Source organism: Molossus molossus, unplaced genomic scaffold (genome assembly GCF_014108415.1).
Source record: "Molossus molossus isolate mMolMol1 unplaced genomic scaffold, mMolMol1.p scaffold_m16_p_13, whole genome shotgun sequence".
Taxonomy (NCBI): Eukaryota; Metazoa; Chordata; class Mammalia; order Chiroptera; family Molossidae; genus Molossus; species Molossus molossus.
Window position 1 is genome coordinate 42215208 of NW_023425348.1, and position 16820 is coordinate 42232027.

General features: G+C 41.0%; 1 protein-coding gene across 1 annotated transcript in view; it reads left to right on the forward strand.

Moving 5' to 3' along the window:
* The first annotated feature begins 12176 nt into the window (after positions 1–12176).
* LOC118628538 (glycerophosphodiester phosphodiesterase domain-containing protein 4-like) overlaps positions 12177–16820 on the forward strand; it is a 105730-nt gene continuing 101086 nt past the window's right edge. Inside the window, exons 1-2 of the mRNA XM_036259524.1 lie at positions 12177–12187; positions 12780–12873. Of these exons, the coding sequence (XP_036115417.1) occupies positions 12177–12187; positions 12780–12873 (105 nt within the window). The remainder of the gene's footprint in view (positions 12188–12779; positions 12874–16820) is intronic.

The window sequence follows — 16820 nt, forward strand, 5'->3', positions numbered from 1 at the left end:
GAGGTAGCACCATATTGTTTTCCATAGTGGCTGCACCAGTCTGCATTCCCACCAGCAGTGTATTAGAGTCCCCTTTTCTCCACACCCTCGCCAACACTTGTTGTTTGGTGATTTGTTGATGGCGGCCATTCTGACAGGTGTGAGGTGATACCTGATTGTTGTTTTGATTTGCATCTCTCTGATGATTAGTGATGTTGAGCATTTCTTCATATGTCTCTTGGCCATTTGTATGTCCTGTTTGGAGAGGTGTCTATTCAGCTCCTCTGCCCATTTTTTAATTGGGTTCTTTGTCTTCCTTTTGTGGAGTTGTATGAGCACTCTATATATACTGGAAATTAACCCCTTATCTGATACATCATTGGCAATGATGTTCTCCCATGCAGTGGGTTGCCTTTCCATTTTGATGATTGTTTCTTTTGCTGTGCAGAAGCTTTTTAGTTTGATGTAGTCCCATGTGTTCATTTTCTCCTTTATTTCTGTTGCCTTAGCTGATGTATCAGTGAAAATTCTGCTCCGTATGATGTCCGAAATTTTGTTGCCTACATTTTCTTCTAGAATTTTTATGGAGTCACGGGTCACATTTAAGTCTTTTATCCATTTTGAGTTTATTTTTGTGTATGGTGTAAGTTGATGGTCTAGTTTCATTTTTTTTGCATGTAGCTGTCCAATTTTCCCAACACCATTTATTAAAGAGGCTGTCTTTACTCCACTGTATGCTCTTGCCACCTTTGTCAAATATTAATTGAGCATATTGCCTTGGGTCCATTTCTGGGTTTTCAGTTCTGTTCCACTGGTCTATATGCCTGTTCTTTTTTTTTTTTTTAATCCTCATCCGAGGACATTTTTCCATTTTTTGTACAGACAGTGTGGGAGGGAGAGAGAGGAAGAGAGAGAGAGGGAAACATCGATGTGAAAGGGACACATCGAGTGGCTGCCACCCGCACGACCAACCAGGGCCGGGGACAAACTGCAACCAAGGTACATGCCCTTAGCGGGAACCGAACCCGGGTCTCTCCGGACCGCAGGCGGACGCTCTAACCGCTGAGCCAAACCGGCCAGGGCTATATGCCTGTTCTTGTGCCAGTACCAGGCTGTTTTGGTTACAGTCGCTTTGTAGTATAACCTGATATCTGGTATTGTGATCCCACCTACTTTGTTCTTCTTTTTCAAGATTGCTGTGGCCATTCGGGGTCTTTTTTGGTTCCATATGAACTTTTGAAGTATTTGTTCTAGTTCTATGAAATATGTCGTTGGTATTTTGATGGGGATTGCATTGAATCTATAGATTGCTTTGGGTAGTATGGACATTTTAATGATGTTAATTCTTCCAATCCATGAACAGGGTATGTGCTTCCACTTTTTTATATCTTCCTCTATTTCTTTTTTCAATGACCTGTAGTTTTCTGCAAATAGGTCCTTTACTTCTTTGGTTAAGTTTATTCCTAGGTATCGTAATTTTTTTTGCGCAATGGTAAATGGGATTGTTTTTTCAGTTTCTCTTTCTGTGAGTTCATCATTGATGTACAAGAATGCCGTCGATTTCTTGACGTTAATTTTGTATCCTGCTACTTTGCCAAATTCATTTATTAAGTCTAATAGATTTTTGATGGAGTCTTTAGGGTTTTCTATGTACAATATCATGTCATCTGCAAAGAATGACAGTTTCACTTCCTCCTTTCCAATTTGGATCCCTTTTATTTTTTCTTCATGTCTGATTGCTGTGGCTAAGACTTCCAGTACAATGTTAAATAAGAGTGGCGAAAGTGGACATCCCTGTCTTGTTCCTGTTCTTAATGGAAATGTTTTTAGTTTCTGTCCATTGAGTATGATGTTGGCTGTAGGTCTTTCATATATGGCCTTTATTATGTCGAGATATGATCCCTCTATTCCTACATTGCTGAGCGTTTTTATCAGAAATGGATGCTGGATTTTGTCGAATGCTTTTTCAGCATCTATTGATATGATCATGTGGTTTTTATTCTTCATTTTGTTTATGTGGTGTATCACGTTTATTGATTTGCGAATATTGTACCAGCCTTGCATCCCTGGAATGAATCCCACTTGGTCATGGTGAATAATTTTTTTGATGTACTTCTGGATCCAATTTGCTAATATTTTGTTCAGGATTTTGGCGTCTATGTTCATCAGGGATATTGGCCTGTAGTTTTCTTTCTTCGTAGTGTCTGTTTCTGGTTTTGGAATTAGAATTATGCTGGCCTCATAGAACGTGTTTGGAAGTCTTCCTTCTTCTTGAATTTTTTGAAATAGTTTGAGGAGAATGGGTGTTAGTTCTTTTTTTTTTTTTTTTTTTTTTTTTTTTTTTTTTTTTTTTTATCTATCCTCACCTGAGGATATTTTTCCATTTTTTGTACAGATAGAGTGGGAGGGAGAGAGAGAGAGAAACATCGACGTGAAGGGACACATCGAGTGGCTGCCACCCGCACGACCAACCAGGGCCGGGGACAAACTGCAACCGAAGTACGTGCCCTTAGCGGGAACCGAACCCGGGTCTCTCCGGACCGCAGGCCGACGCTCTAACCGCTGAGCCAAACTGGCCAGGGCTGTTAGTTCTTTTTTGAATGTTCGGTAAAACTCCCCCGTGAAACCATCTGGGCCTGGGCTTTTGTTTGCTGGGAGAGTCTTGATTACCTCTTCAATTTCCTTGGTTGTTATTGGTCTGTTCAAGTTTTCTATCTCTTCCGGAAATAGTTTTGGGAGACTGTGTGTTTCTAGAAATTTGTCCATTTCACTTAGATTGTCGAATTTGTTGCCATATCGTTGTTCATAGTAGTTGTTAACGATCTTTTGTATTTCCGTGGTGTTGGTTGTTACTTCTCCTCTTTCATTTCTGATTTTGTGTATTTGGGTTCTCTCTCTTTGTTTCTTGGTGAGTCTAGCTAAGGGTCCGTCAATCTTGTTTATCTTTTCGAAAAACCAGCTCTTTGTTTCATTGATCCTTTGAATTGTTTTTTTGGTCTCTATGTCATTTATTTCTGCTCTGATCTTTACTATTTCCTTCCTTCTACTTGCTCTGGGGTTTTCTTTTTGTTTGCTTTCTAATTCTTTAAGTTGTGAGGTTAGACAGTCAATTAGAAATTTTTCTTGTTTTTTGAGGTAGGCCTGTAGTGCTATGAACTTCCCTCTCAGAACTGCTTTTGCTGCATCCCATAGATTTAGTGTTGTTGTGTGTTCATTTTCATTGGTTTCCAGGAAGTTTTTAATTTCTTCCTTGATCTCGTCGGTGACCCATTCATTGTTTAATAACATGCTATTTAACCTCCATGTGTTGAAATGTCTTTGCATGCTTTTGTTGCAATTGATTTCTAGTTTCATGCCATTGTGATCTGAGAAGATGCTTCATATGATTTCAATCTTCTTGAACTTGTAGAGATTTAGTTTGTGTCCTATCATGTGGTCTATCTTTGAGAATGTCCCATGTGCACTTGAGAAGAATGTGTATTCTGTAGTTTTGGGGTGTAATTCTCTGTAGATATCTATTAAATCCATTTGGTCTAGTGCTTCATTTAGAGTCTCTGTTTCCTTGCTAATTTTTTGCCTAAAGGCTCTATCCAGTGCTGTCAACGGGGTGTTGAAGTCCCCTGCTATGATTGTATTGTTGTCGATTTCTCCTTGGAAGTCCTCCAGAAGATTTTTAATATATTTTGGTGCTCCTATATTGGGTGCATATATGTTTATCAAGGTTATATCTTCCTGTTGGATAGATCCTTTCAATATTATGTAGTGGCCGTCTTTGTCTCTAGTTATGGTCTTCATTTTGAAATCTATTTGATCAGATATGAGAATTGCTACCCCAGCTTTTTTTTGCTTTCCATTTGCTTGGAAAATTTTTTTCCATCCCTTCACTTTCAACCTATGTGAGTCTTTTGTTGAGAGGTGGGTCTCTTGTAAACAACATACAGATGAGTCATGCTTTCTTATCCAATCAGCTACTCTGTGTCTCTTTATGGGAGCATTCAATCCATTAACGTTTAAGGTGATTATTGATATGTACTTATTTATTGCCATTTTTGTTTAGTGTGGTTCTATTTTTCTTCCCATTTCTACTGCTAATTACAGCAGTCCTTTTAACATTTCTTGCAGTGCTGGTTTGGTGCTAATGTATTCCCTTAGCCATTTTTTGTCTGGGAAGCTCTTTATTTGACCTTCTATTTTGAATGATAGCCTTGCTGGGTAGAGTAGTCTTGGATTCAGATTCTTGTTTTTCATGACTTTGATTACTTCATGCCATTGTCTTCTGGCCTGTAGTGTTTTTTGTGAGAAGTCAGCTGAGAGCCTTATGGGGTTCCCTTTGTAGGTAACCTGTTGCTTATCTCTTGCTGCTTTTAGGATTCTCTCTTTGTCTTTAATTTGTGGCATTTTAATTACTATGTGTCTTGGTGTGCGCCTGTTTGGGTTCTTCTTACTTGGGACTCTCTGTGCTTCTTGAACTTGAATGCCTTCTTCCTTCACCAAATTAGGGAAGTTTTCTCTCACTATTTTTTTAAATATATTCTCTATCCCTTGCTCATTTTCTTCTTCTTCGGGGACTCCTATGATGCGAATATTTTTACGTTTCCAGTTGTCCCATAGTTCTCTTAAGCTGTCTTCCTGTTTTTTAATAGTTTTTTCCTTTTGTTTTTCTGATTGGTTGATTTTTTTCTACCCTGTCTTCTAATTCACTGATCCAGTCCTCAGCTTCCCCTACTCTGCTTTTTTAAACCTTCCAATGTGTTTTTCATTTCGGATATGTCATTTTTTATCTCTTCTTGTTGGTTTTTAATTTCCAATTGGCTTATTTTCAGTGTCTCTATGTCCTTACTCATGCTGTTCAGCTTCCTCAAGATCATGGCTCTGAATTCTAGCTCTGTTAACATGCCTAATTGCTCCGCATTGATCTCATCTTTGGTGGAGGTGTCTTGCTCTTTCATTTGGCTTCTGTTTCTGTGTTTCACCATTTTGGCTATCACTGTGGGCTTTGGAGCCTGTCAAGTTCTCCCTGTGGGTGTTGGTGTTCTGCTGTTTGTGGCTCCCTCTCCTGTGTTTAGATGAGCGAGGGAGGACCCACGTTGAACACCACTGTCAAGTCTTAGTTTCCTGGTTAAAGTTGCCAGCCCAGGAAATGTACTGTTATCCTCTAGCTTTTTGCCTGGAGGCTAGCAGTCTAGGTTACTTGATGCGTTTTGAGTTGTCAGTTGATTGAAAAACTCCCTCTGGTGCTCAGCCAAGGGGCTTTCACGAGGGTGGGGCAGATGCTGGTTGTTAATGAGCCTCAATTAGCACTTCAATGGCCCACAGGGTGGGGTTGGATCTCCGAGGGAGGGGCTGGTGCCTCTCCTCAGAGCCCTGGGAAGGAGCAATGTGGCCACCGTCCTGAGTGGCTGCACTCAGCCAAAGCTCTGAGCGCCCTCCAAACCCCGAGTGTCCCAACTCAGTTCCAGTCCAGTCCGCCCTCCCTCCGCCGGAGCCCAAGGTGAGTCGCTGTGGCTGTTTCAGCCTCTGTCCCGGCTGCGCTGTGGGTCCGCCTGGGAGTGTAACCCGAGGGCGCTGCTCCCAGCTAAGGCCGCTGCCGAGCTGCCGACCGTGGGGCTGGACCGTGGGCTCCCAGCCCCGTCTCGCGCCTTCGCAAGCCTACCGGGATCGAGTCAGTGTCCCTCGTTGTATGGTCCTCGCAAGCTGCTTTTCTGTTGGTTTTTCCCGTCGATTTGTCTGTGTTATAGTTGTAATTCCAGTTTGGTTCTGGGAGGTCTGTGTAGCTCCGTTCACTCCGCCGCCATTTTTTGTTTTTTTTTTAATGCTGGTTTTGTAAGGTGAATTCAGGAGTGTTCTCTCTTCTTTAATTTTTTGGAAGAGCTTGAGAAGGACTAGTGTTAATACTTCTCTAAATAGTTGGTAAAATTCACCACTGAAACAATCTGGTCCTGGCTTTTTTTTGTTGTTGTTGGAAGGTTTGATTTCTTGATTCAATCTTCTTACTTAATACTGGTGTGTTCAGATTTTCTCTTTGTTTATGATTCAGTCTGGGTAGGTTGTATTTTTCTAGGAAATTATCCATTTCTTATAGATTGTCTAGTTTGTGGCATATAGGTGTTCCTAGTAGTCTCTATGCGTCTTTCTATTCTGTAGTATCGGCCGTAAAGTTTTTTTCATTTATAATTTAACTTATTTGGGCCCTCTTCATTTTTCTTGGTTAGTCTTAGTGAAGATTTGTCATTTGTTTATCTTTTCAAAGAAAAAACTCTTAGTTGTGTTTTTTTGTTGTTTTTTTTTATCCTCACCCGAGGATATTTTTCCATTTTTTGTACAGATAGAGTGGGAGGGAGAGAGAGGAAGGGAGAGAGAGAGAGAAACATCGACGTGAAGGGACACATCGAATGGGTGCCACCCGCACGACCAACCAGGGCCGGGGACAAACTGCAACCGAAGTACGTGCCCTTAGCGGGAACTGAACCCGGGTCTCTCCGGATCGCAAGCCGATGCTCTAACTGCTGAGCCAAACTGACCAGGGCTTAGTTGTGTTAATCTTTTCTGTTCTCTGTTCCACTTATTTGTTGTAACCCAGGAGAGTCATCCTCACTTGGACACTAAGTAATTTTGAATATTAGGAGCTTTATTACCTGCGCAGGGACTGCAGCCAACCTACACAGAGGAGAACTGCAGCCCCGAGCTCAGGGGGAGGGCTGCTTATATAGGACAGGGGTCACTCAAGAGTTTAGCAGAGCAAGCAAGCTGCGTGTACAGAAGTGGAGGCAGTTAGCGATAAGCAGGAGGGAACGGAGGTGGGAGGGAGCTGAGGCGAAAGGGAACTTGGTGAACTGGGTCAGCACACATCTATCCTGCTATTCATTCTATTATCTAAGTTCTAAAAACTAACAAATTCTCTTAGAGGACACATTCATTTAGAGGAGTATCAGGCCAGCTGTTACTTCCTCAGGTTGCCTCTGAAAGCTTCATAGTTGGCCTTTTGTTTATTTAATCAAGACAAAGTGATAGGAGCAGGTTATTACATTATTTACCAAATCCTTTAGTCCTTAAATGAAGGGAAGGCATTGAGGAAGACCATGCTAGATAGCCCAAAGTGTGTACTATCGATTTTCCTCCTGTTTCCCCCCAGCCCTGCTTAATCCTTCTGGCCATTGCCAGATGGTTATGCAATGGGAGAGAAGAAATACTTTGGGGGAAATTACTGGACTCTGACTCTGAACTGACAGAAATTTCTGGAGATATAGGGATTCACCAGTTAGAGTAGGGGTTTTGGATATTAGGTAATCAGTGGAGTTTGGGCTCAGGCCCATCACTACAGTGGGTCTAGTGGGTCTCCAAACCCACCTTTGGTTATTTCTCTAGTTCAGGAATGCATAGTTTGAATAAACACACTCAGCAGCAGGCAGAATTTCCATAGCAGTACTCCATCATCAAATAGATGTTGTATTTATATGAGTGAGCTCCAGCAGGTCCTAAAGCCACAAGTAAGTTTCACAGATAGTTTTCCATTGCTGCCAAAACAAATGATTGCAAACTGCGTGGCCTACAACAATACCCATTTATTATCTCATAGTCTTATAGGTCAGAAGTCAGGCATGCTTGGTTGGGTAATCTACTTAGGATCTCGTAAGGTTGAAATCAAGGTGCTGGCTGGACTGAACTTTTACCTGTATGCTCTGAGTGGGAATCCACTTCCAGGTTGATTCAAGTTCTTGGTCAAATCCAGTTTGTTCTGGTGGTAAGAATAAAGTACCTTTTCTTTAGTGCTTGTCAGATGGGAGTTGTTCAACTTCTAGAGGCCAATGCATACACTCCTTAGCTTGTGGCCTTCTTTGTCTTCAGAGGTGGCAACTGTGGGTGAAGTTCTCATACTTCAGATTTCTTTGACTTCTTTTTTCTCATCCCGCTGACCTTCTTTTCTGATTGTAAGAGTTTATATGATTAACATTGGATTCACTCAGATAATCCAGGATAATCTCCCTATTTTAAAGTCAGGTGATTAGTAACTTTAATTATATCTGTAAATTTTCTTTTACCATTTAACGTGGAATTATCTCTGGTGTGACACCAGAGGACAAAGATCATAGGGCCCAGAATTCTGTCAGTATAAATGTACATATTTTAGTCATATATATGGATATGCATGTGAATTTTTCTTGTATTCCTCTACCATTGAAAATAAAATGTGTTAATAGTATTTAATCTTATATAGTAGTACTTAAATTAAAGCTATAAACTTTACCCAGCATTCACATATCAGAATAAATGTAACAGCCGTACGTACCCGGATGGTGATTCCATGCTACAGTGATGGTGAGTGGAATTTCAACAGCAAACCACAAGAGAAATTGAAATAGAGAAGTTTACCACTCATAGGACTCATAGATACTGGACAAAGTACACGGCAGGCCTCAAGGAGCCACACAGGGAGATCTAAGCAGATTACTTAGAGAGAGAGAGAGGACCTGGGGCACATGCCTTTGTTATGGGCCATGGGTGTAGTGCTTCTGGGCTCCTGGGCTAGGACCCAACTGGTCAATTCAAATGAAAAGAGCAGGGTTTTGTTTATTCCCATGGGGGTCTTATCTAGGGTACAGAAGGAGTACAGGCTCTGGGAAGCAGGGGAGACTGTTTGTTGATCACAAGTCATATCAGGAACTTACAATTTGCTTCTGACTCTGTTAGCTGCTAGTTAGGGCTCACACTTCCCTGAGGGGGCTAGTGTCAGTTTAAGGTCCCTGCAGGACACTGGCCCAAGCAAAATGGTTGCCAAGGCAGTAATACCATGGAGTACCTGAGCTAAACTCTTGACACAGCGATAGACTCAGGTTCCATGTTTTCTGTGTGTCCTCACGGGTTCCAGTCTGTCCTCATGGGTTTCATTTTGTCCCTGTGGGTTCAGTTTCTTTTCATGAGTTTTATTTCTTTCATATGTTGTGTTCAGTTTTCTTTCCCAACTTCTGGCCTGTCTGACTTCTGGCAACTTTAGGCCGACTATCAGAATAGATGTAGCAACCTTACATAGCCTTCTTTAGCAGTTTCAATAATAGCATAAAGTCTAATCTCTACAATAAATTTATTTTTGAGTGATCTCAGACCAATATAATATTTTTAATCATTTTGGAAAAGTTCTCAGCCATTATCTTTTCACATATTGATTTTACTATATTTTCTATTGCCTCTACTTTTGAGACATCAACTTTATGTATATTAGACCTATTCTCTTTATCCCCTAAGTGTCTTAGATTTTCTTTTGTATTTTTCTCTTTTGTTTTATTCTTGATTTTTTTTACCTTGTTTTAACAAATTTTATTTGGCTTTGTCTTCTCTGCTATTAAATCCATTTACTGAGTTCTTAATAGTTATTGCTATATTTTCCCCTCTAAAATTATTATTATTATTATTATTATTATTTATCCTCACCCGAGGACATTTTTCCATTTTTTGTTCAGGTAGAGTGGGAGGAAGAGAGAGGAACAGAGAGAGAGAGAGAAACATCGATGTGAAAGGAACACATCGAGTGGCTGCCACCCACATGACCCACCAGGGCCGGGGACAAACAGCAACCGAGGTTTGCGCCCCTAGCGGGAACCGAACCTGGGTCTCTCAGGACTGCAGGCCGACGCTCTAACCGCTGAGCCAAACCGGCCAAGGCTCCCCTCTAAAATTCTTAATTGATCCTGTCCTTAATATTTCTATACTGAAATTCGAATTTTGTCCCAGTCTGAACATTTTAAAAACTTTTATTTATTGATTAAAGAGAAAGGAGGGAAGGGAGAGAGAGAGAGCTAAACATTGATTTGTTGTTCCACTTTATATATGCATTCATTGGTTGCTTCTTGTGTATGCCTTGACCAGAGATCAAACCCGCAACCTTGTGTATCGGGACAACACGCTAACCAACTAAGCTACCCAGCCAGGGCATTTTAAGGATAGTTATTTAGAAATCTGTATCTGATATCTCTATTATCCAGATTTGCTGAAAACTTTTTTATGTTATCCATTTTTATTTATTTATTTATTTTTTTATTTTTTTATCCTCACCCGAGGACTTTTTTTCATTTTTTGTTCAGGTAGAGTGAGAGGGAGAGAGAGGAACAGAGAGAGAGAGAGAAACATCGATGTGAAAGGAACACATCAAGTGGCTGCCACCTGCACAACCGACCAGGGCCGGGGACAAACCGCAACCGAGGTACATGCCCCTAGCGGGAACCGAACCCGGGTCTCTCAGGACCACAGGCCGATGCTCTAACCGCTGAGCCAAACTGGCCAGGGCATGTTATCCATTTTTAATTTTGGCTTTCAACAATGTGGTCTCCTCTCCTAGTGTGTCTGATTGTTTTTGCTTGAGTACCAGGCATTGTATATAAAATATCATATAAGTCATTTGAGACCTTGAATTATATTATGTCCCCTTAGAGAGTTACTCTGACAGGTAACTAGAGGTATTAGCAAATCCTTTTCACCTTAACCCAATGTTACATCCTTGGGTGAAAGGTAGGATTCATTTTCCAAAAGCACTCTATTTCCAGTTTGTGCTTCTAGGATGTAGCCCTGGAAGATCCCAAATCAAAGTGTATAGTGTTGACCAGATTATACTTCTTCTCTTTTTCCCTCCTGCTGCTGCACGATGCAGGAAACCCTTCTCCCTGTATCTCAGCCACTTCTTCTGGAGAAAAGTCACTCCAAATGCCAAGTTAGTTATATCTTTGGATTTCCTCTCTTATTTGGACCTTGGCTCCATAGTTGCTCACTGCCTGTTGATTCTCTGATGCCTTCACTTAGATTTTTTAAAAAACATATTGTCCAGTTTTTGAAGTTGTTCTCCCTAGCTAGAGAGACGTAGAGCAGATTTTTGGTGGGTTTACTTTAACTTCTCTTTTTCTCCCCAAGAGTGTGTGGAGTTAACTTTCTCCCCATTCCTTGCTATGTGGAAGTTCCCAGTGCTTCTCTAGCATGTCTTTTCTTTCTCAGAGTTACTGTCAGCTGCCCATTGTTCTGATATAAAGCACTGTGGTATGTAGGGTATGTATTAGGAGAAGATGCAGGACAGCTGGATCTTTTAGCTATGAGAAGGAGGGAAGTCCTGGTGAACGTTGCCCCAAGAAGACTGTCTTGGTTAAATGAGAAGGTCTTCATCCAATGAGGGGTTGTGATCATGCTGCTAGATGAATGTAAAATAGGGACCAAGAGCAGGGAGAAAATTGCTTGAAAAATATGTAGAGCGAGCCCATTGTACAGCCATCAGCAGTTGTGTGTTCCCAGTTTAAAGAAGGGATAGCTGAGAAAGACTCTTCTTAAATTCCCACTGATGTATATGCATTTACTTAAACAAACTCTTTTTCATTCTTCGTACTCCTTTTTGTTATACCACCACTGCCACCAAGAATAAGTGCAGATGAAGTAGAAAAAGGAGAGATGAAATGAGAGAGAGAGAGAGAGAAACCAGTTATAACTTTGCCTGTAGTGCATAGCAGGTGGGTGAACACTTTTTCTGAGTTTGGTGAGTGAGTTTTGAGCTGAACTAATAATAACATTTCCATGTGACTGAATTTTAAAAAAAGGAGACCTTTTAGGTAGGAAGAAGTGAAAACATTTAATGTGGCCAGAGAAATTATTAGAAAAGGTAGAGGCACTATTAAACGGCATACCTTATTTTCCATTATCACTCGGAAAACAAAGTCAATATCAAAACTTGCTTAAACTGTTAATTTTTTGGCTGTATCTAGAGTGTTATTAAGTTCATCTTTCATGGTCTTTTTCAAGATATCTGTTTTATTGTTTTGATAATCACCATGATTGTGTTAAAATACCCTATTTCTGTTACATGAATGTGCATCCTTCCTTTCTTTCTCTGAATATCTTACATATTTTTATTTTGTGGTTCTTTTCTGATGATTCTATTAATGATATAGAGTTGGGTGCAAGTTATTTTATTTATTGACTTTATTCAGTTCATTTGTTGACATTCCTTACATGTTTTCTGATTCCTGGTTGTAGACTCATCTACAGAGTACTGTCACCAGTGACTTGATCTGGAATAACTCTCGTTAGGATGGCTGCTTGTCTATTTCTTTCTTCTTGGTGTATCTTTTATGCCTGCCCAAAGAGAATTGCCTTTCTTATTTTAATGTGGTTATATGTTCACTAATTTATATGTTATATCGTTAAAATATAATTTCTCTGGGTTTAATATGGAGAAGAGGTAATTTCTGTTATCTTGAAATGAAGAGTCTAAATTTTTTGACAAATGATATCTAGACCAAGTATAACACTGTTTCTTTTAGCAAATCATTACTAGTTTTCTCTCATAAACTACCTTTGGAAAAGAACACATCAGGACTGTTTTAACAGCCCGAATCTCTTACACAGAATATAGCAATTAATGTGGTGGCCACGATTGCAGTTATGTGAGAAAACATACAGGCGCATGGAGAAGGAACCTGCCAAAATGAAAAGTACTAGTTTTATTAAGGTGGTGAACTTATGGATGACTTGTTCTCTCATTTCAGACTTTCTGTATTATTCTATTGCTTTCTAAAGAGGACATAATTTTTGAGTATATATTCTAAATAACATTTAGAAACCATACCACTCATACAGACCTCCATTAAAGTACCCAATTGCCTATAGGATAAAGTTAAAACTCCTAACTGAATATCCCCAAAGCTCTTCACGGATATGTTCCCAAAATGCTTCTCTTCTACTCTCCCTCTGCTGTTTTATGCCTCATCTAGTTTAATCTTAAATGCCACTACTTTCTACTATATTCTAAGGATTGAAACACGTTTTTGCAGGGTTGTTTATCTAGTTACAGGATACTGGTACTTCTGGTCTCTTCTTTTGCTGAGTTTATTTGGAATCCTCTTTGCCTACACTTCGTTGCTGGTGGTGAGTAATGTTCCCCATTTCTTCCACTCCCTTCCTGAATAGCCTCATGAGGTGCTCCTGTTTGTGGTATATGGTGCCTAGTGGTGCTGGGAGCCCTCAGAACCTAACACCACTCACTCTTGTCTAACTAGAGTTGGGGTTTACATCAACTGCTTGAATTTTAGGCACAAGGGATTGGTGGAGAAGAATGGACTTGTGCTATTAGAGGATGCATCTTATCACTTTGATCCTTTGAAAGGGTGGCAGAACATCCTTTTTCTATTCCCCTGTTTTATAGCCTATTTTATGGTTCACTCAATGCTGTTATTTTAGGCACTTGTAGCTTCACATTAGCAGTACCTTTACATATTGAACTAACTCATTTCATAACCCCTCTCCCGAGAACCAGTCATTTTGGGCCTTACAAATTAGCTAGTTTTTAAACCTATTATAAAGTACAAATGCTAGTCTGCTGGTTCAGATGCAAATTACATTTTAGCAAAAGTCTTTTGGCAATAGCCACCTTGCCTCTGTTGTTATATAGTAGTGTCATGTAGTGGGAGAAATTCAGGCTGGGCAAGAGCAAGGTCTGTGGAAGTGGAAAGTTTATGGGAGGACAACTGTAAGTGATTTGAGTAAGTGGGTTCATTTCCTGCCAGGCAACTGAAAAACCAAACCTAGAGGCAGTGGTCTTTTGTAGAGAGAGAGGATTTACTGTGAGGCAGCTACACAAGGAGACTGGAGGCAAGGCTCAAATCACTCTCCTGGAAGAAAGAGCTGAGACAAGTTTTGAGAGATGAGAATAAGAAGAGGTTATACATATTCATAAGCTTATTCTTGGAAGGGTTCAATTGCATAATTTTGAGATTTAGGCATACAGGGTATGGATATGAGAGAGGCAAAGGAAAGCACAGAGGATTTCCAATCTGGCAGAGTTTTGTAGAAAAGTAAAGGGTAAGTTTCAAGAGTTCCCTGCACAGACTCCAGTAAGCCCAGCTTGTCTGAGCCAGTGTCTGCCAGTTTCAGCTGGTCTCTGCAGAGGGACTGGAAAACAGTTTTCTGTTGTTTTTTTCTGTAATATACTTAAACATTTGGTTAGTATCCAATTTATTAGTGTCTGGTTTCAGTCCAGTCTAATTTGGTCTCCGTGTAAGACACAAAGAACTTTGTTAGTGTCTGGTTTCAGTCTTCCTTTTTCTTTCTTTCTTTCTTTCTTTCTTTCTTTTTTTTTTTTTTTTTTTTTATCCTCACCCGAGGACATTTTTTCCATTTTTTGTTCAGATAGCGTGGGAGGGAGAAAGAGGAACAGAGAGCGAGAGAGAAACATCGACATGAAAGGGACACATCGAGTGGCTGCCACCCGCACGACCAAACCAGGGTTGGTGACAAACTGCAATCAAGGTACGTGCCCTTAGCGGGAACCGAACCCGGGTCTCTCTGGACCGCAGGCTGACACTCTAACCGCTGAGCCAAACCGGCCAGGGCCTTCCTTTTTCTTTAAACATTCCTCAGTCTTGAGGGCTGGGGTGGCACAGGTGCAGTGCTGTCTCTGTAAAATTACTCAAGGTGGCATTAATCACCAATCTGACTTAAGGGAGCAGACCTAGTTTTAAGCTGATCAATATGATTGGTATTTTGTTACACAACTTTTAGGAAATTGGAGTTTTTCAGTGCTCATTTGTACATAGGGTATATACATCCTTCTCTTATTTCACAGTTCCTTGTCCCCACTGATTTACTATCTGATACAAAAGAACCCAACCTCCAAATCAGTTGCCATTTGCATTCATTTTTTTTCTCTCAATAAAATATATTAATCATAATGTGTGTGATAAGTACTACGTATACAGAGGTCAACAAAACAAACAGTTTCTGGTTTTTTGTAGGGCACTTCAGAAAGGTAGGTATAAAAGATAAACTGTAATATCGTAATTCAGTGAGTTTGGAATTGCACCTTAATCATAGAGAAAAATAACTAACACATACAGAACATTATAATTGTCATCAGAGAGACCTAAGTAAAGTTCTGCATGGATCTGAGAAGGAAGAGGTGCTTCTGCAAAGAGGATTAAGTAAAGCTTCTTGGGAGAGTCTGCACTGGAGAGGGATCCTGAGTGAGTGTTGGATTTGGATGTGAGTATACAGGGGTGGAGAACACTCCAGGCTGCGAGAACATCATGACAAAGTTGGCGAGATAGAAAAATTTGGGGTGTGACAACGTAAGAGGGAAAGGTCAGTTCTGTTAGCATGAAGGGCACGATGAAGACATAGGCCTGTGACAGCTTTTGGAAGGTCTGGAAAGTAACTCTAAGACATTTGGCATAAATCAGATTTCTATTTTAGGAAAATTACCCTGGTAGTTGTGGTGTGGAGAGTGACTATAGGCAGGGAGACCAGTTAGATACTTCTCTTTATAATGGGGAAAATGCAGATGAGTGATGTGGTCTGGGGCAGACTGGCCACTGAATTGTACTGCTTTCATACACAAGCGTGAAATGCTGTTTATTGTGTTAGCTTCTGAGGCAGGCATGAGTTCTACTGTCAAATAATGAGCATATTTAAACAAATCCTACTCTATCCTACCCTTTTTGGATGCATAAAATAGATATATCAGTGAACAAAGAGGGAACCCTAGGTTCTGTTCCCTGCTCTATCTTTGGGTTACTTTGTAACTTTGGTCAAGTCATGTAACTCTTCTGAGACTCAGTTTCTTCTCTCTTTTTTTTTTTTTTTTTTTTTTATCCTCACCCGAGGATATTTTTCCATTTTTTGTACAGATAGAGTGGGAGGGAGAGAGAGGAAGGGAGAGAGAAAGAGAAACACCGACGTGAAGGGACACATCGAGTGGCTGCCACCCGCACGACCATCCAGGGCCGGGGACAAACTGCAACCAAAGCATGTGCCCTTAGCGGGAACCGAACCCGGGTCTCTCCGGACCGCATGCCAACGTTCTAACCGCTGAGCCAAACCGGCCAGGGCCTCAGTTTCTTCTCTTTGAAATGAGAGTGATAATATTTAATATAATGGTATCTTATAGGGCTGGATAAAGAAGAAATGAAATCATATACATAAAATTATTATTATTATTATTTTTTATCCTCACCCGAGGACACTTTTCCATTTTTTTGTTCAGGTAGAGTGGGAGGGAGAGAGAGGAACAGAGAGAGAGAGAGAGAAACATCGACGTGAAAGGAACACATCGAGTGGTCAACCGAGGTACGCGCCCTTAGCGGGAACCGAACCCGGGTCTCTCAGGACCGCAGGCTGACGCTCTAACCGCTGAGCCAAACCGGCCAGGGCCATAAAATTATTTTGATAAAAAGGTAAGTGCCATATATATTCCCACTCTTAGTAATATCCCGAGCATTTGAGGACTCCAGTTTTCAGTTTCTATCTCTACACTGACTTGGTGACTGGCTAGATTTATATTGAAACCTAAGATTTATTGACTAAATACCAGTGTTAGCAACAGTGGTTAACAATTGTAACATGACACTTGTTCTTTAAGAAAGAGCCTTAAGCCCTGGCCGGTTTGGCTCAGCGGTTAGAGTGTCGGCCTGCGGTCCTGAGAGACCCGGGTTCGGTTCCCGCTAAGGGCGCGTACCTCAGTTGCAGTTTGTCCCCGGCCCTGGTCGGTCGTGTGGGTGGCAGCCACTCGATGTGTTCCTTTCACATCGATGTTTCTCTCTCTCTCTCTGTTCCTCTCTCTCCCTCCCACTCTATCTGAACAAAAAATGGAAAAATGTCCTCGGGTGAGGGTAAAAAAAAAAAAAGAAAGCCTTGCCCTGGCCAGTTTGGCTCAGCGGTTAGAGCGTCGGCCTGCGGTCCAGAGAGACCCAGGTTCGGTTCCCGCTAAGGGCACGTACTTCGGTTGCAGTTTGTCCCTGGCCCTGGATGGTTGTGCGGGTGGCAGCCACTCGATGTGTCCCTTCACGTCGATGTTTCTCTCTCTCTCCCCCTCCCACTCT